Raw genomic sequence first — 20,185 nt, 5'->3', positions numbered from 1 at the left:
TTTAATAACCGGCTCAAAAAACTAAAATTTTGCCAATCAGTTCCCACTAGCCATTACAAGCTGACTCCAAGTCCACCACTGAATGCTGCACACTTTCCTAGATCCGCTTTAATATTCAGCAACTTCTTGGAGACTCCCATTAATTCAATGAGTCAGTAAGTGTAGGGAGTACTGGCTCCATTTTATAAAGGAGGAATCAAGGCCATACAGAGGTTACATGATGAAATCAAGTTCCCACAGCTGGTGGTAGCAGTCTCCGAGGCCAGGTCTCTCCTGGGTGCCCTGCTCCCTGCCAAGGGCACTGCAAGTCTCTGAGGCCTTACGGGGGACAAGGGCTTCCTCAGGAAACGTGGCACTGAAAGGTGGTTTGTAGTTTGAGAGCATCGCCGCTACCCAGAACTGAGTTTCCCCATCAATTAGCTCGATTGTATTAATTTCCTGGGGGTCCTGTTAAAACACATATTCCAAGGCCACACCCTTGAATACTTGTTCCACTCCAGAAGTTTGTATTTTTAACAAGCAAGTGCATCTTATAAGATTAGACAAGTTGGAGAAAGTCTGCATTAGGGAAAATTTCTGTGTCAAAACTCTTGTTAAATTGGGTAAGAAGTGAGAGATGAGACAACGTTTACCACTGTTACATTTATATATTTTTTCTTCTTAGTTTTAAAACATGATTAAACTTTTAGAATAAATGAGACCCCCCCACCCCGCGCCCCGCCAAATTTGTTTCTAGGGTGAAAAACGCCAGGAAGCTTGCCATCGGGGCTGAAACACAGAGGCTGTTCCGTCATTGAACCATCGGAGGGCACCAGAATGCAGCAAGAACCCAGCCAGCGCGGCGGGGTGAGAAGTTCACGGCTCACCTGGGGGCTCTCCAGGCCCCCAGTGGGGAGGCGGGGAGGGAAAGCTCAGCCCCCCTGGTTCCTGCAGCCCTGCAGGGACCCTGAATTCCAACTCAAGCAGACTGCTCAGCCTCTGATCTCCTCCCGAATCGATCGCAGATGACCGACCGCAGGCCAGGGCAGGGCTGGGCGTGGACCCGATGCGCTCACCCGGCTCTTCCGGGTCTTAGGTCAGAGAGCGAGCGCGCGCTGCGCGTGCTGCCCAATCACTGCCTGGCCAGCCGCCTCCCTTTGAGCTCCTAGCTTTTTGGTCTTTTCCGGCAACGCTGGCAGTGTGCTCAGTGGGTAAGTCAATGGACGTTGGAAACAGAGTGATTAGCGTCTGAATCCCGCTTGGCCTGCCGCTGAACCTTGTGACCTGGACCACAGATGTGACTTCTTTTTTTTTTTTTTTGCGGTACGCGGGCCTCTCACTGTTGCGGCCTCTCCCGTTGCGGAGCACAGGCTCCGGACGCGGAGGCCCAGCGGCCATGGCTCACTGGGCCATGGCATGTGGGATCCTCCCGGACCGGGGCACGAACCTGCGTTCCCTGCATTGGCAGGCGGACTCTCAACCACTGCGCCACCAGGGAAGCCCACAGATGTGGCTTCTTTGAGACCCAGTTTCCTCATCGCACAAGGGGGATAACGAGTCCGCCTGATAGAGCTGTTATGCGTATTGAATGAGATGATCTCTGGGAAGTTTTTTAGCACAATGCCCCGTCCATCTTAAGCATTCAAAAAATAGTATTATTATTATTGTCATTATTATTGTGCTAGCCCAAGGGATCTGTGATTGTTCATATCAGTGAATTTAGGGGTGTCTGCCCCTTATTCCTGATTATCAGGGAACATTAAATTTATTTATTCCTCAAACAAAAAAGTAGACAGCACTTTCTAGGGGCCAGGCAACTGTTCGAAGTCTTTACAAACATTAACTCATTTACTCTGCATAACAACACTTTTGCTCTGATCTCCCCTAAACAGGTAAGGGAACTGAGGCCCAGAGAGGTTAACTGACTTGCTCAAGTTCACCTTGCTATTAAGTGAAAAAGCCAGGATTTCCAGCTAGGCAGTGTGACCCAGAGCTAGGGGCCCAGAGTAGGCTACGCCTCTGAGAAAGGCAGTGAGCTGGAGTAGAAAGAGGCTGGCTGAATCCCCTCTCCAGCACCTACCAGCTGTGTGATCTGGGCAAGGTTACCCACACAGTCTAGTCTTAAGAATCCTTACCTGTAGAGTGCGGGTAATACACCTACCTTGCTGGGATGTCGTGAGCGTTAGCGATAATGACAAGCTCTTGGTGCCCGGCACGTAGTACATGCTAAAGAAATGGTAGCTATTTCTACCGCTGTTGCCTTTAGATTCACTCAAGTTAGGATTAGCACAGAGGTAGCCAGGGCATTGAAGACAAAGCAAATGTGACTGGTTTAGTCCAAGGAAATAGCACCTAGAGAACTGGGCGCTGGCATGGCCAGAGGCCCCTCCCTCGGTGTCCCATCCCCGCCTCCACCAATGAAGGGGCCAGACCGGTGGTGTGGGAGTTGGGAGACCCAGGTTCTAGTTTCAGACCTAAGAGGCTACGGGTCCCCGTGGGGGCATTTAGTTTAACTCATTTCTGCATAAATGAGTTAAACTCTAACGCCCCTTACGACTCCCAATTCTGTGACGGGGGTTCGTGGGCTTGTCACTCTGCTGAAGTTTTCAGGATCCTCACAGAATTCGACCTCTGCTTGGGGCCCTGTCCCCAAGTGGGAGGTGTGTGTGTGTGTGTGTGTGTGTGTGTGTGTGTACTGAGGAAGGTGCGTCCCAGGGAAGCGGCAGTGGGGGAGGAAGGAGGCTGGGCTGGGTGGGAGGACCTGAGTCTAACTCCCCGCCTGGGTTTAATGAGCCCCCGAGCTCTGTGAGGGCTGCTTTTCACCACCTTTTATTTGGTCAGACAGGGGGCTCAATAAATCTTTAGTTCTGTGGACTCCCCTCACGGAATGGTTGAAGGAGAAAGCTTTTTGCAAATGACTGGAAAGCCCTTTGCAAATATAAAGTGCTTATTTAGATGCAAACTAAAAATCCAAGGTGCCTGTGACTCATCTGGTACCTATTGTGCTCGCTGCAGAGACGCGGAGGCTTGCCTATGTGATGGGTGCCGTTTGAGAGCCACTTAAAGAACTCCCTGGTGAATGAATTTGGTTGCATTATCCCTGGGCTCCTTGCGGAGGACTCGAATTCTCACCGCTTGCTCGGATCTTGTCCTGCTCCTTTGACACTTTCTCAGCCCTCTCCCTGAGTTAGTTCTGACCCAGGATGTGGCAGGAGGGGGCTGGCCTACTGGGAGGCAAGGAGCCAAGGGCGGGTTAGGGGGTTGTGCTCACCCACTCTGCTTTTTATAAAAGAAAAGGCGGCATTAATCCCAACATCCAGAGCTATGCCTACGAATCTAATGACAATGGCATTACTTGCTTTCAAAAACCCTTTTATCATTTCCTTTTCTTTCCTATCTCTTACCACCCTGTTATTACTGATCAGGGCTTCATGACCAAAAAATGCTGAATCCATTTGGTCAAGTTTGTCAGACGGGTGACTAGCATTGTGTGAAGACCAAAGGTCTGCATGAATGACTGCATTTTTAATGAATTGACCAACCATTTGGCATCCCATGAACAGAATTTAATGCTGTGTACTGCAAACTGCTGTGAAGGATAATGGAGACGGCTTTTCCAAGGCCTATTTTCAGTCCTAGAAGAGAAAGGAGGCTCCATTTTGAAGTTTGGTGAGGATTGGTTCCTATAGACCTACAGGCCAAGAGGGGTGCATCCTTGTCCTTTGCGGTCTAAGGCAGGACTTGTTCCTCAGGTTGCAGGTAGGTGAATGCTATGCATTCTGGGAGTTCTCCCCATATGGGACAGAAGCCAGTTCAAGGTTTGTTCTTGTTGGTTGTATCTACTTGGTGGTGCAAGTAGAAGTGTGTGTTAAGCATGACCACTGCCAGCAAAATGGTGCTTTTGTGCAAGTTACAAAAAGATACCCTCTCCTGGCTGGTAAAGGGCGCCCTATCTTGGTTTACTCAAGGCTTGGCAATGCAGCCCTTGTCTGAATTCAGTTCCCACACTCCAGTGCACAGCCTCACCTGCCAGCCGCATGTGTGAGAATGTGTGTGGGTGGAGTGTATAGGCACACTTTCCAAGATGGTAGAGGGTAGGGTCGGAACTGGAAGGCTGGGAGGGGGCTGTCCCAGACCCTCTTCTAGAAGGTCTCTTTATACAGTTCTTCCCTCCCTCCTCCAAGGCTGATCTGATCCTCCTCTCTCTTGTCCTTTCTGAAGGTGCATATTTGTGGTATAAGCATTGGCTACCCTCAGGCAGGGACCACCGGATTCAGGATTCAGTTAATATTCCCTTTTTCTTTTGGCCGCGCCAGGTGGCTTGCGGAATCTTAGTTCCCTTACCAGGGACTGAACCTGTGCCCTCGGCAGTGAAAGCGTGGAGCCCTAACCACTGGACCGCCAGGGAAATTCCCTGGTTTAATATTCCTTGTTCAAAGCTCTGTAATAGGCACAGCAGGGAGATTCACAGGTAATGAGGAACTAGGATAATATAATAGTTTGGGGTGGTGGAGGTGATGATATAGCAAACCAGATGCAGTCTGTTACTTCTGTAAATGATATATTTCTGAAAACATGTACTAAAACATGTACTAAATGTCAGGAAATCACACAAATGACTTAGATGTTATTGGAGGAATTCTGTTCTCAGAGAGCTAAAAATATTATAAAGTCACTAACTATCCCTTCACTTTTTAACAGCTTTATCAAGATATAATTTGCATACCACACAATTCATCTAAGTATAAATATCAATGTGGATTTTTGGGGTATATTTACAGTTATGCAACTGTATCCCTTTATTTTTAACACATTCTTTAATGGTATTAGTTTCAGCATTATGGACACGTTCTTTAATTTTCCTTCTCAGGCTAGCCAATCAAGTAATAAAAGTCAAGTGATAGCCAAGCAAATGATAAAAGTCAAAGCCCACCGAGTTGACTGGTTGGGTTTGCAGTATCACTAGAGGATAGGGTTTTCATGCCCATTCTTTGGTTACACACATGCAAGGAAGTTTAGGGTTGTTGATACAGAGGGCACAACAGTGGGTCATGTGAATGTCACACTTGGGCACGTGAGGAGGACGTGTATTAGGACTCCTGCAAAGGGAGCCTGGAGATGCCACAACATGGTTACAGAGGAAGCACTGTGAGAGTACAGGGGTGACTGAATTAAGCTGTAGACATTTGGAAGGGCTTCACGGAAAAGGGGGCCAGTGTGATCGGCCTTGGAGCATGAGAGGGCTAGAGGGCAACCCAGAAAGGGATGAGATTGAAAAAGTAACGTGAGGCCATATTGTGGAAAACTTTGAATCTTAGGCTGTGAAGGTAACTTCAGTTTTTATTCCACAGGCCAGAGAGACACTGAAGGGTTTTGAGTAGGGCAATAGACATTCGGGCTTTACTTCTGGGGGAATAATTCTGAGAGTGGTTGAAGGGCCAATTAGGAGGCTGTGGCAGAAGTCTAGGTGGGAGGTCATAGGAGCCCCCAATAAGCAGGTGAGGTAAGAAGGGAAAGATGGGTCACATTTAGAAAGCATTTCAGAAAGAGAGTCTGTAAGCATTGATTGCTTAGATGTGGGAGATGAGGAAGAGAAAGGATTTGAACAAAATCCAAGTTTTCAGAAGAAAGATGTTGTCAGTAAGAGATCATCAAGTCAAGATGGTTTGGTGCTGTGATGCTTTGATGGTTTGGTTTTTAACATTTTGCCTTGTAGGAGCCAGTGGTATATCCAGGAAGTAATGTGGTCTGGATATCAGGGGAGAAATTAGGGGTGAGGCTGGAGATTTGAGGAGCCTTAGCACAAAGTCTAAGATTGTTAACTTGGAGTCAGATAGACATGAATTCAAATCCTGGCACTGCTTCTTCTCAGCTGTGTGACTGTGCAAATTCCTTAATTAGTCTGAGAAGCTGGAAATGAAGATAGTAAGAGTACCTGAGAGTTGTGAAGAGGAAGTGAGTTAAGGCTTTGTCGTGCCTTAGCGCGATGTGCTAAATTCCCAATAGATGGCAGATTTTATTTGGGGTCACCTGTTGGAGCTATGGAGTGGATGGATAATATTCCTGGGAGAGACTGTAGGAAAAGAAGAGGTAGACGGGGACTCGGAGAAGGGAAGATTGGAGGCTCTTGACTGGCAACAGGGGCCATAAGCTCGAAAACGACTTCCTTTCCCCAGGGCGCTCAGTGGGCCTGCAGATGTCCTTGGGAGCCATGGCAGATCTAAGACTCAGGGAGGGGAAAGGGAAAGAGGAGAGGAAACTGAAAGAGAGGGGAAGAGAGGAACAGAGGTCCCCAGAGCCAAGGCGGTACACTCTTAGGGATAGAGAATGATGTTACTCTGGTGGAACACACAAAGGCTCTAGTCAAAATCACAGAAATCCACTCCAGCCACCAAAAGGCAATTCTAAAAAACATTGTTCTTCTTAAACTCTATGAAGGAAATAAATAAATAGGGCACAGCCACATTTTCTAAAATTACCATTCTCCACTCCTCTCTCCCTCCTCACAGGTACTCCCAAGCTCGCAAGCTTTTCTCTCCCCTCTCTATCTTTTGCCCCTGCTCTCTCTATCTCCCTCCCTTTACCAAAACACAATAACAACAGGAACAGTGTCTCCTAACTGTGTCAGCTCATCTCACCTCTTTGTCCCCCTCACCTTTTCTCCCCACAAAAAATTAGGAATCACAAAAGCCCCAAGGGTGGTGGAAAAGCAAAACCAGAATCCTCTGGGGGAAAGGAAAGCTTATAGGATAGTTATTTCTCTCCTGTCACAGGAGTTTCCTCTCACCTACAAACCATCGCTTAAAAGAAAAAGAAAAGAAAATGTCTCAGAGTTAAGTTGTACATGGCAGTGACCCCAGTGCCCTCAGATGCAAAGCCTGTGCCTTGAATATAGCAAGAGCAGCTTCCCTAGGTGGTTTCCCTCACCACCTGACCTAGGCCACCTCTCTCCTAAGTCTGGAAGGGAAGCCCAGCCTTACCTGTCGATGCTGATGGCACAGAGGTTCAGGATGCTGGCTGTACACATCATGACATCCAGAGTGACGAAAACATCACAGCAAACTCGGCTGAAATTCCAGACTCCACCTGTCACCTGGGTATCAGAGACAAGGATGTTAGTGTTTCCCCACAGCGAAGAGACAGCAACCCACTCGACTCTACCGCCTTCCCTAGGCTGCCCTGAAAGGACAAATCCATAGAATGTTAGTGCTGGAAGGGATCTTCCAAATCAATTAGTCCAGCATTTCTCAAAGTGTGGTCCACAGTGGGGTGCTCATTAAAGATGTAGATTTCTGAACCCTTCCTTAGACCTCCTGAGTCACAGTCTCTGGATCTGGGGTCCATGAATCTTCATTTTTAAATAAATAAACGCCCCTGTCTCCCATCACACCAAGGTTTGTGAATTGCTGATCTGGTTCAAACCCAGGAGGCAACTAAAGCTCATCGTAATTAAGTGATAACGCCCATAGATGCACAGCTGGGAGTAAAAGAACTTGGGTGACTGCCAGATGTGTGCGCCGTGCCAAAACTGCCTCTCTGAAGCCCTCCGCCCAGTGGAGAGCTCACCATATACCAGGAAATAAACTGAGAACACATTTTTCATAAAACTTACCTCCAAAATGAAAATCTATCTGGCTTCCGGTTTTGAAGCTTTAACAACATCTATAAAAGCCTATGTAAAATAAATCTGTGCCGGTGTGCCTGCCTTCGTCACCATGGTCTCACTCACCAAGAGGTCGGGGGAAGGTGTGTCCAGGGCATTGGAAAGGGGCCCAGATCCTCTTTACTATTCACGGAATCACTGAGGATGGTTCTGACCTCACGCATTTACATGTGTGTTCCAAGCTCCATAACTCCTCTGAGTAACACTTATAAGTAAGTCAGGAATTTAGGTAATTTAAGTTATATTCTAGCACATTTCTATTTTATTAAAAAATTTTTTTACATTACCTAATTGAGCCAGAGCGATATGCTAGGGAGATTATCACTTTCATCCACAAATGCCACTCTTGGGGCCCCGAGGCTTTTGTGCATTTGCCAGCTTCCTGCTCTTGGGGCTGCCATTCTTGGGCACCATGGTTCTCAAGGGGAAACCTGTGAAGCTTTGTACCTCAGGCTGTAGCTGGGTGTTCATGTTACCTCTGCTGGGCAGGCCCAATGGCTATTCAAGAGAAAAGGGAGTGAAACATAGGTACAGTAGCCTCTGAAGTAGGTTCTCAAGGAAAAAAGCTACAAAAAATAGTGCATAAAGATGCTGTTGGCCCTCTGTCTAATTTTTCTCATCCAAGATGCTGGTTATATCACCAGGCCACCTGACTATACATCATTGTTTTATGGCACTAATGCAAGTTCCTGAAAGGCTCTCTCTCTTTCCCCTTCCCTACTAATTTCTTTCCCCTTAGATTTATTTCCTTTTCAGCATTTGATCTTTTCCCTATATTTGGTCATTTCCAAGCTCTACTATGAGAAACTCTGACCGAAAATATTTTGTTTGAAAGCAACAATGAAAAGTTCAAACTAGTGATGAAGTCATCATTTTTGTTCATTTAGTTGTGGATTTACTTTCTCTCTTTTAGTCCAACCATTTGGCTGTATGTAAATAAAAACTTAATATGAATTTTAAAGGAATTCTGAGAATGAAAACTTTTTTAAAGTTACATGTATAGTCTAACACAATGTATAGTATAACACAATGAGAGGAACCGGGAGAATAGAAGATGGTTTTGCTCAATCCATAGGACAGTTGTATGCTGTAAAAGCTTCTTGCAAAAGGTGAAATTTGTATACTAAATCTCTTTTAACGTATGTTTACTATGCAATTTATGTCTTAAATTGGGGAAAACCACTTTTTTTTTTTCAAAATTGTGAGTGCCTGTTTGTGTACGTATGTTGGGGGACAGTGTAGGTGAGAGAGGATCATTAGAACAATAGAAAACTGCAGGCTTGCTGGTTGTCCTATATGTTCGTTCATTTGTTTGCTCATTTGTCCATTCGTTCATTCATTCAATCATAAAACAAGTGCTTGTGAAACTCCTAATACTTAGTTCATTGGAGGAGGGTATGTTATGTGCTTTAAATTTTTAAAAACAATTTATTTCATTTATCTATTGACCCTGTTGGGTCTTCATTGCTGCATGTGGGCTTTCTCTAGTTGCGGTGAGCAGAGGCTACTCTTCATTGTGGGTGTGTGGGCTTCTCATTGCAGTGGCTTCTCTTGCTGTGGAGCACAGGCTCTAGGCGTGCGGGCTTCAGTAGTCGTGGCTCACGGGCTCTAGAGCGCAGGTTCAGTAGTTGTGGTGCACGGGCTTAGTTGCTTTGCGGCATGTGGGATCTTACCAGCCCAGGGCTCAAACCTGTGTCCCCTGCATTGGCAGGCAGATTCTTAACCATTGCACCACCAGAGAAGCCCTGTTACGTGTTTTAAGAGGTTTTTAAAAAAGATCTTCAGGCCCTGTTCTTGAAGAGAACTGGAGAAGCAAGGCATTCTTAAATAAAGTAACTAGAGATCATCATGAGATCCTAATATCATTAAAACAAGCTAACATTTATTGAGAACTCAATCTATGTGTGTCACCAACCCATATAACCCATTCCAGAAAGTTCTATAACTTTGAAACATTGATTCTGATAACTTGATACCTGAATTTTTAAAAACTGTATATGCTTTTAAAGCTTTTTGAAGACAAATTATACACTTATTTGATAGGAGATTAAATGACTGTAACTTAATCAACCTGATAGGAGCAGGGACTTTTACTTGTTTGCTGCTGCATCCAGGCTCCTAGAGCAATGCCCAGCCTGCAAATATATTCTGACAGAATGAATGGTCTCTGACATAATCTGTGTTAATACTAATAATTACCGATGTCTGAACTTTACATACATGGCCTCTATTGCTGATTATGGTCCTGTGAGAGAGGACTATTGTTATCTTCATTGCAGAGAAAGAAACTAAGGCTTGGGGAGGTTCAGTACCTTGCCCAGAGAGGCATGGCTATAGAGGCAGATGGGGCACTGGAATGTAGGTTGTTACACACCTGCTGTATGGGGGTGTCAGGCGAGGAGGGGGCAGCTGTTGGAAAGGGATGGAAATGGGTGGCCACAAGGGAGAAGGAGAAAACCATGTGCCATCAAGGATTTTTGTGTGACAGACCACATCAACCCCCTTCTAGGGAATGAGACACCTCCTTCTGATTGCTTGTATCCCAGGGTTGTAGAAAAACAGCACAAGACAGTGGGGGCTACTGACTTTGGGGCCTAGTGAAAGTATGTACCTGGCAGATTTCTTTGGTCCCTGGTTTCTTGAGCCCCTAAGGACCAAAGCCCTCAAGCTGCCCTCTGGCTTCCAGGCCCCCACTGTGCTACCCCATTCTGGCTCTCCTCTCATCCCGTCTCCAACTCTGCCAGCAAAATCCCCATTCACTCCTTGATCTCAGCTAAGTGTCAAGAAGAAAACAACCTGATTAGCTAATTTAAGTAACTCCTGCTAAGGTGCCATCACTTGGTTTTCCCTAATTGGTGGGATGTGTAATGGAAATACTTAAGTCCTCCACGCCAAGTAAATAATAGTGAACGATCAATAAAGAAGTGAAAGGGCCAAGAACATGCTAAGTAACTCTTACAGCCACCAAATGAGGTAAATGTTCTTTCCAATTTATAGATAAAGAAATGGAGTCTGAGAAGGGTTGAATAATTTGCCTAAGGACACATAGCTAGTAAAAGTAGCTGGGGGCTTCCCTGGTGGCACAGTGGTTGAGAGTCCGCCTGCTGATGCAGGGGACACGGGTTCGTGCCCCGGTGCGGGAAGATCCCACATGCCGCGGAGCGGCTGGGCCCGTGAGCCATGGCTGCTGAGCCTGCGCGTCTGGAGCCTGTGCTCCACAGCGGGAGAGGCCACAACAGTGAGAGGCCCGTGTACAGCAAAAAAAAAAAAAAAAAAAAAAAGTAGCTGGAATTTCAAACCCTTAATATCAAGCATTACTCTATTTTGCCTCTCAGAGGTCAGCACCCCGACACGCTGCTTCCGGGAAGTGTACAGTTTAACTCCATTCTCATATCATAGGAGGGAGAAGAGTTGGCATTGGTCCGTCTACCCACCCACAAAGCTGGTGTTCACTGAGGGCCCATTATAGGGCTGATACCTTGCTGGGGTGGGTGTACTGAAATGAATTAAACCTGTTTTTGTTCCCAGGGCCTCAGAATATAATATCTGTGTGTTAGGGGGAGTCATGTGTGAATGAGAAGGGATGAACTGAGGGCCCAGGAGATGGATGCTAAGAAAATAACTATGATACAGTATGATAAGTGCTGACAGTGAGATGAGTACTACAGAGTGTTGGGAGAACATGAAAGGTAAAGTGATTTTTGAAATTAAAGCAGAAGTAAAGCGAAGCAAAAAAAAAATCTGATTGATTTAAGGCTTTTTAGAAACATGATTCTACCTTCTTCCTAAATTTTAATGAATAAAACTCACTTTGGAATTAAACGGCGGCCAGATGGTGTTACTCTCACTTGCTAATGAATATAACTAACTCCCTTTGGCAATACAGAAGGTGGGAGAAGCAAGAGTGTCTTCAGGTACTGAAGTTGGCTATTGATTTTCAACAGACACAGCCTAAGGCAGCATTTCCCAAATTTTCTGATAAGGCAGCATTTCCGAAATCACCTGAGGCTCTTGTTAAAATGATTCTTAGGCCCTACTCAGAATAATAAGTACCTCCAGTGATTTTTGCTGCCTCAGAGGGTTGGGAAATGCTGGCTCTAGCGGGTGTGGGGGCATGACTTTGTCCCTAAAGAATATATATATGTATATATATATATGTATATATATATATATATACGTATATATATATATAAAACTGAGTCACTTTGCTGTACAGCAGAAATGAACACAACATTGTAACTCAACTGTACCTTAGTAAAATTAAAAAAAAAAAATATATATATATATATATGAAGAAAGAGGGCTTCCCTGGTGGCGCAGTGGTTGAGAGTCTGCCTGCAGGGGACACGGGTTTGTGCCCCATTCCGGGAGGATCCCACATGCCGCGGAGTGGCTGGGCCCGTGAGCCATGGCCGCTGAGCCTGCGCGTCCGGAGCCTGTGCTCCGCAACGGGAGAGGCCATAACAGTGAGAGGCCCGCGTACCGCAAAGAAAAAAAAGAAAGAAATGGTTGTCTCTAGAGCTCCTTAAGCATTCTTTATCCCTTGGATGCCTTTGGCCTCATAGTTCCTTCTCAGAAGAATGTTTTTAAATGCATGAAATAAAATACAGTGGATCACAAAGGATAGTGATTATATCAAAATATAGTTACCAAAGTTTAAAAAAAAATGTGATTCTTTAAGAATGCACTAAATGACAAGACCTAGTAGTTTCAAAGCACTGATGAGTGTAAATGATATTTTGGGGTCTGCAAAAACTGTAATGCGATTTGAAAATATAAATACCTGTGATTTCCATCGGGGATGATAAGGATTTCTTCTGCTGTGGGTTGATGCTGACATTCATAATTGAAGGAAGTGCTTAATTTCAGTTTAGTGAAAATAAAGAAGTAATTTTATTTATATCCAAGTTGATGGACTCCCCAGGTTAAGAACTCCTGTTCTAAGGGATGGAGTTTTAGTTGTTTGGGGGAGATATCCAAGGAGCAAAGATGGAATTACTTCTCTAATTAGCCTCTTCATTCCATTTTTGTTTGCCACAATTGAAATCCTTTTTATTCTCCCTCCCTCCCTCCTTCCTTCCTTCCTTCCTTCCTTCCTCCTTTTCTTTTCTTTTTTTTTTTTGCAGGATGGGATTGCTGTGGGACAAAATAGGGTACTAAATAAGGATTTTTCACTTCTCTGAATCCCAATTTCCTCATCTGTGAAATGGGGTTTTTACAGATTAGTGGTTCCTACCTGTCAGTTTGTAGCAGATGGCCAGCTGGCTGCACAAATCAGCTGGGGTGGGAATGGGCCTGGGACTAAGGGCTTGTTACAATTGCTATAGACTTTCAGGACCACCCCTAGAAATTCCAGTTTGGTAGATCTGGGGTACACCCATCAGTCTGTATTTTGAACAAGCAGCTCCCCGTCATAAAGGTTTAGCTCAAAGTTTAGGTTCATGAAAGTCATGGAGGAGCTCTTTTAAAGTGCAGACCCTGAGGCCCATGCCCACAGAGAATCCCGGTCACTGGGATGTGGCCAGAAATTTCTTGAGGTTGGATCATACTTTAGAAATGACAGCAGAAATACTCTCCAAGCCCTTCCAGCTTTCATAGTCTATGACTTCCATCAAAATCCAGACTTTGGTGAAGAGACTGTGAGAACCTCCTGCTTTTGTTTTCCAGCAGGGAGCTTTTAAATTGCTATCATCTGGGGTTTTTTGAACAATGGTAAAATTCTTCTTTAAAAAGTCTTTATTTATTTATTTATTTATTTTTGCCGTACGCGGGCCTCTCACTGTTGTGGCCTCTCCCGCTGCGGAGCACAGGCTCCGGACGTGCAGGCTCAGCGGCCATGGCTCACGGGCCCAGCCGCTCCGCAGCGTGTGACATCTTCCCAGACTGGGTCACGAACCCGTGTCCCCTGCATCGGCAGGTGGACTCTCAACCACTGAGCCACCAGACAAGCCCAAAAGTCTTTATTTTTAATAATCAATATCATTACGAGTCCAAAGGCACCTGTCTCCCCAAACAACACTGCTTCTTCCCGCCATCACTCTCTGACCTTCAATCAGGCTCTCTAGGGCGAGTTTCCCTGCCTGAACCCACTTGGCACTTTTTTGCTTGTTTATATTCCCTAACCCTCAAATCTTTTCTCCAGTCCACACTGGGACCCAAGTACTCTGAGTTTAGTATTCTAAATGTTCCCCTGGTTGCCTACGCTGCCTCTCTGCCCTGATACAAGCGTATGAAACATCACAAAAGGTGCTTAACCGAGTGGAACAAAATGGAATGTTGGTGCTTAGAGAGGGAGCTCCAAACAGACTGCAGCTTCTAGAGCAGGAAATTAAAAACTTGAGAGGGAATCTGAGATAGAACTCTTTGGTACAGAACAGAAAAGAGTTTTCATGAAAATGCTGCAAACTGAATTACAGAGATGGCCAGGCCAGGGCCCTCTGGAATATAATTTACTCTGAGGTCACCTGCATGGCTCTTATCCTCAACTTCTCTGCTAGGCCTGAGGACTGAGGAAACTGAAGAAGGTCAGTGACTGGCTCCCGCTAGTCCCTTTTAATATATTGTCCAGGCCCAGTCTTCTGTGTACCTTCATGATGAGAATGGTACCAGCGAAGGCCACTGTGGTGCATACCTGCTGACTGTCTTCTTTCCTCTTTCCAATAGTCCTTGGATTCCACTGGGAATCCCTGAGATTCCTGAGCAGTTGATGTGTTCTATGAAAGGTACACATAACCTAGGCTAAACTGACTATTCTATTCAGTGATTAGTTCAGAGAAAATCGTGTGCCATAAGCCAGTCCAATCCAAGTACATCTTGACACTTCTACTAGAAATTCTGGGACATGGATTTTCTCTTTTGCTGTGAATGGTGTGGTGCACACATGTGAGGTCTCTAGCTTACCCTTTGCCTGTGGATAAGGTCAGTATATGGAAGAAGACAGAGCTGAGAGAACTGCAGAGAAATGGAACTGGAGCCCTGTTCAAATTGTGCCTGCAGTCCACCCTACCACAGGACTTTTAAACTTGCTGGTATGAGAACCAATGCATTCTGTTCATTGTTTAAGTCACTCGGAGTTAAGGTTTCTTTTACTTAACAATAAAATTGTCTAAACTGAGATATTTCTTGATCACGCTTTTTAGTTATTGAAGCATTTTTTCCGTTGATGACAGTTGAGCCTAAATCAACCTTGTGAGGTAGGGAAAGTGTAGTTGTCACTTTCATTTTATTCATTTAACTCCACGCCTTCTGACTCCCAATTCTGAGTCTTTCTCATAGCACAACCCTGCATCAGAATAACATTCATCCCAGTGAATTCCAGCAGAAGCACAAAGTTATATGACATTTTATTGCCTACATCACCCCCACATCTTCTTTTTTAATAAAACCCACATTTTCACTTTTCCTTTTCTATCCTCCCTTGCATCTAAAAGTGGCCTTAGCTTCCAGGTGTAGCCATTTAGACAAATGAAGTTCCTTAGGGAGATGCTTCAAGCCACTCCAGGGAAAAGGCTTTTATTTACTTTTTCTTTTTCTGCTGTCCCCACCTGTCCTACTTTTGAATATGGCCATGAAGCTTGGGGCTATGGCAGCCCTCTTGTGACTAGAACGAGGAAGTGAGTTTGCCAAGGATGATGAACAGAAAGAATGGGAGTCTGGTCCTTGATGACACCTGAAGCAGCTGAACCAATACCAACAGAACTCCTTCCTCCAGAATTCTGTTTATGTGAGAAAAGCAACTCCTATTTGTTTAAGCCACAGTGAGTCAAATTTTCCAATATTTATAGACAAAACATTCATAACTCATATATACTGGTGTCTGTCAATATGAGCCAGTTTTCCTCTGAAGGAAGGGGTCTGGCCAATGTGAGCCAATATTCCCTTCAAACAAGATGGATACATTCAAATCAAAGCACGGGAAGCTGGGAATTTGACAGCTAATTTGGCCCCCTCATGGTGTTCTTCTCATGTTTGTTCTGTCCTCCTGGGGGCCCTCAAACCTCCAGCAGTCTCTGTGGTCAACACTGCATCGTTTCCTCTTTTCAAGGGAGCTCTGTGGTATGATCTTCTAATTACTAGACCAGCTACTCATCATTAGGACAAGTTAGTGAGAGTTACACTTTTTGCTCTTCTCTGAGACACGTGAACTTATGTATTCACGATCACTTTAAGAGCTCAAAGTGCTCTTTTCTCTCGTTAAAGCACCCAGTCTACTTCTGAGGTCCACAGAAAGCAGGCAGGCATTTAAGACTAAGGGAAATATACAGACTGGGGTGGGATAGGGAGACCTGATCCTTTGGAATAGAGCCTCTATTATCTTAACTGCTTCTCTGTTAATGATGGCTACCTATTCTGTCTTTTATTGAGACAGACCCTTAGTTGACTGTTGGGGAAAGTGATGAAGAGATACTAGGCTGCAATTACTAGAGCCTTGAAGCAAGTGGGTAGGACCAAAAAGAGATCGCAAAGCCCATTTCCCAGTGGAGAGATGTCTCTGCTCCCCCAAATCTTTTTTGTATGATTTTAAACTTATGTGACCTACTCTTGATTACTGAATACCTACCTGTTATAAATAACCTGTTGGACAGAGGCCATCTTGGTTTTAATGAGGGGAAACAAGAGCTCCACCAGAGCTCTTCTCACAGGGGAAAACCCATAGATACAACCTGCAGAGAGTCCACTAAGGCCTTTGGCAAGATTTTATGCTGGCCCTCTGTTGCTCAGTTGCTCCTCTCTGCTCAGCAGTAGAGTGGGCGTACCACCCATACTGGCAGGTGTGGCTAGAAGGGGATGCCAGGGGTATCTAGTGTGAGAAGGTCACAATGTCCACCTCCTATACCCGTAGCTACAGAGGTTTTCCAGTATAATCCCTTCAGAGTCCTGGAAGCAATCACAAATGGACAGCCAATGAGTGCCCTGAGTGCACAGACACCAAAAGCCTGGTTTTATTTCAGAGGCAATTAAAATGCTTATCAGAGTGAAGGTTCTCTTCCTGCCTTTCTTTCTGACATTCATCCTTCTGGCAGACTTAAGAATCCTTGTAACGAATAGGGATGGACAGAAACACTTTTGAAGAGGGTGTGGTGATGTTCTGAATCATTGACTAATCCATCCACACTGGGTTGTAGCACCTAAAGTCTGCTCACTCTTGAACAGAAATATCATATACTACTAACTACTTTTCAGTATCATCATTAAAAAATAAAATAAAAGTAAATAGTTCATTGTAACAATAGATGTAGCTGCAGATGGTATAAGTAGAAATGGCCCATCTAATGCATACATTGCAGACCAGATTCATTTAATCATTCATACATCAAATATTTATTTAGTACATATTATGTGCCAGGTAGTATGTTTGGACTACAGGGAAAAAAAGAACAAAGACATAGCTTCTGACTTCAAGGATGTCTCGGCCTAATTGGGTTGACAGAAAAGTCAAGATAATTACAAGACCTTTTAACATCAGGATAATCCTAACTGGGAAACATTAATGCATATTTTTTTCTCTGAGTATTCCCTTAGCCTTTAAATCTATCCCAATCAGCCTAGTTGTTTTTATTCTTTTCCCTTCCTTTTCTATCTCCTTGATTTCTTTCCTTAATGTCTCCCCATTGAGATCATAAGTCTAATTTTAGTTCCCAGTCATTCTTTAATATGGTTGCTTGCCTAAGCAGTCTATGTTCGAGGTTTTTGTTCTCCTGTGATATGTCATACTTAATTAACTGTCATCTTCACTATTAATATTAACTGAGATATTAATTTGATGAATTTTAATTTCTCTTAATCATGGCATCATTTTGAGCTTTCATTGGATACCTTTTTCGAATGATACACAGTGCAGAGGAGAAATATTAATAGGATATTAAGGGTTTAAAAAAACCTCCTTAGTAATTGCATGTTTTCCTGGTAGGAATATCTGTTTCTTGAACAGGTGTAGGCACCCTGATTTCCTTGTTAGCAAATGGATGTTTTGTCTTGATCACCTCCTGACTCTGTTTTGCACTTTCAGATGAAAATACTTTCACATTTAAGAAATGTTTCTCTCCGGCAGAATTCTCCAGGGTCTGCTGCATTATCTAACTGGTGAGGGAGGCACCAAAAATATAAATTTGATCTTTTCCTTTGGAAGCAGAGTCTGTGGAAAGCTGGTACCCAGGAGGAAAATGCTGAGTCCGAGGGCAACTGAACCATCAGAAGTCTGATCTATCTGCAGACTGTTCTTGCTCTCTTTTCCTCTCATTCAGTTAAAAAAGAAAATTGTTTTTTTAAAAATTAATTCCTCTGCCCCTACATGCCTCCTGCACATCGCCACCCCTATATACATTGAAACACTGATGAGGATGGCCACTGGACTGCTCCCACCCCACCCCCTGTGTCTTCGCAACATGACTGGCACAGAGAGTAAGCCTAGTGCATTTCTAGGACAAGTCCCATCACTCAAGTCCAGTCACCTGGATGCTGGAGGCCTGGGGAGAGAATCATTCCCAGCTCCCTGGTTCTGACATGGGCAAATGATGCTGGAAAAATGCTGCTCTCAGGAACTTCAAGTCCCTTGTGAAAGGGAGAATGACAGGAGCTCTCCTTCCCTCCCTAGACCCTGGATCATGGCAGGGAGCATTCTGACCCCAGATGCCAGGACCTCACAGAAGACAAAGACAAGCACGGTCACATGGGCAGCTTGCACTTGCGACCTACTCACCTCCAGGTACACCACCCAGGGCATCACCAAGGTGGCCACCAGCAGGTCTGCCACGGCCAGGCTCACCACCAGATAGTTGGTGGTGGTCTGCAGGGCCCGTTCCTTCAGCACGGCCACACACACCAGACCATTTCCGAAGATGATGGCCAGGATGAGCACGCAGTAGGAGAGGGCGTAGTAGGCATGTGGGCGGGCCCGGCTGGCCCCGGTGGAGTTCTCTGCCGCACACGTGGTGTTGATGTGGCCCCCCAGCTGGCTGAGAGGCGCCATAGCCCGGAGGGAGAGGAGGGACCCCGACACGTTTACTGGGAGGAGATAGAAAACAATGTCGGTCAAGTCAGACTCTTTGGAGCTTGGCTGCTTTGGGTAGTTTTTTTTTTTTTGCGGTACGCCAGCCTCTCACTGTTGTGGCCTCTCCCGTTGCGGAGCACAGGCTCCGGACGCGCAGGCTCAGCGGCCGTGGCTCACGGGCCCAGCTGCTCTGCGGCATGTGGGATCCTCCCGGACTGGGGCACGAACCCGTGTCCCCTGAATCGGCAGGCGGACTCTCAACCACTGTGCCACCAGGGAAGCCCGGGGTACACTTTTTGATTTTTTGATTCGATAAATATTTTGTTGAGCACTTTCTATATGCTGGGCACTATTCTAAGCCCTGGATATACAGCAATGAAAAAAATAGATAAAAATCCCTGCCCTCATGAAGCCTCCATTCCAGAGAGGACAGTAATAAACAAGATAAATCCAAGATGTGGTATGTTCGATGATGACATGTATTTTGGAGAACAAACAATTAGGGAAGGGGGTGAGGACAGGGTGAGGATGGCGTGTGTGTGAGTACTTGGGTAAGCAGGAAGCCCTCATGGAGATGCTGACAGTTGAGTCACGACCTGGAGGACCTGAGGAAGCCCACTGTGCTGATAGCCGAGCAGGAGGAATGGTAGGTACAAAGACAGGGCAGCTGGCAGGTGGAAGGGACAGCAGGGAGGCCAGTGGAAAGAGCCGGGTGAGGCAGGGGCAGAGTGGAAGGGTCTGAGGTTGAGAGGTCGTGCTGGGCCATTGCAAGAACCGTGCTTGGACTCTGAGTGAGATGGGGAGCTGTTGCAGGATTAGAATCCCAGCTCTACCACTTCCGAACTCTGGGGTCTTGGGCATGTAACTTCACCTCTCTGAGCTTCAGTTTCCTCCTCTCTAAAATGGGGGAAATAATGGAACTCGTCCCACAGGGATTTTGTGAAGATTAAATGAGCTATTACATAGGGAAGACATTGACAGCCATGCCCGACACCTAGAAAGCTATGCAAGTCTTAGCTCTTTTTCTCTGATTGGTCTGTTTCTCTTAGCTTCCCAGCCCCTCTCCTTGTCTCCTCCCTCCCTGTCTCTCTTGCCCGCAGTTGCCTTTCCCATGCCTCCCTTCACTTCCTTCAATCTCCCATTCTTTCTCTTGGGTCTTATGGAGCAGGACATGGTGGGTTTGGGAGACTGGGCTGTGGGAGAAAATCTCAAGAATAATGGGGTTTAGAGGCAGTACAGTGATTTTTATATTTAGGGAAAATCCATGTACCGAATTTTATTTGAAACCTCCTAATTTTTTTTTTTTGGCTGCACCATGTGGCTTGTGGGATCTTAGTTCCCGACCAGGGATTGAACCCAGGCCATGGCAGTGAAAGCGCCAGTCCTAACCACTGGACCACCAGGGAATTCCTGAAACCTCCTAATTTTTAAAGACTCATTACTAATTTAAAAAATATTTAAGCCTTATGAAGTCTCCCGTCCCCCTCCACCCCAAAATCCCACATCCATGGGCCAATGACCCATGCATCAGCAGTTTTCAATCTCTGACCTAG

General features: G+C 45.4%; 1 protein-coding gene across 1 annotated transcript in view; it reads right to left on the bottom strand.

Annotated features, from left to right (window-relative positions):
* The window catches only part of DRD3 (dopamine receptor D3), a gene marked incomplete at its 3' end in the record, with an annotated part of 37,238 nt that extends 18,266 nt beyond the window's left edge, over positions 1 to 18,972 (bottom strand). Inside the window, 2 exon segments of the mRNA XM_082625041.1 lie at positions 6,960 to 7,072; positions 18,342 to 18,972. Coding sequence (XP_082481167.1) covers positions 6,960 to 7,072; positions 18,342 to 18,611 — 383 coding nt within the window. The 5' untranslated portion in view covers positions 18,612 to 18,972.
* Positions 18,973 to 20,185: the final 1,213 nt, after the last annotated feature.

The sequence above is a fragment of the Mesoplodon mirus genome (genome assembly GCF_964341445.2).
Source record: "Mesoplodon mirus genome assembly, chromosome: 6".
Classification (NCBI taxonomy): Eukaryota; Metazoa; Chordata; class Mammalia; order Artiodactyla; family Ziphiidae; genus Mesoplodon; species Mesoplodon mirus.
Note: the sequence above shows the minus strand (reverse complement) of the source record. Positions and strands in the feature narration are given on the sequence as shown.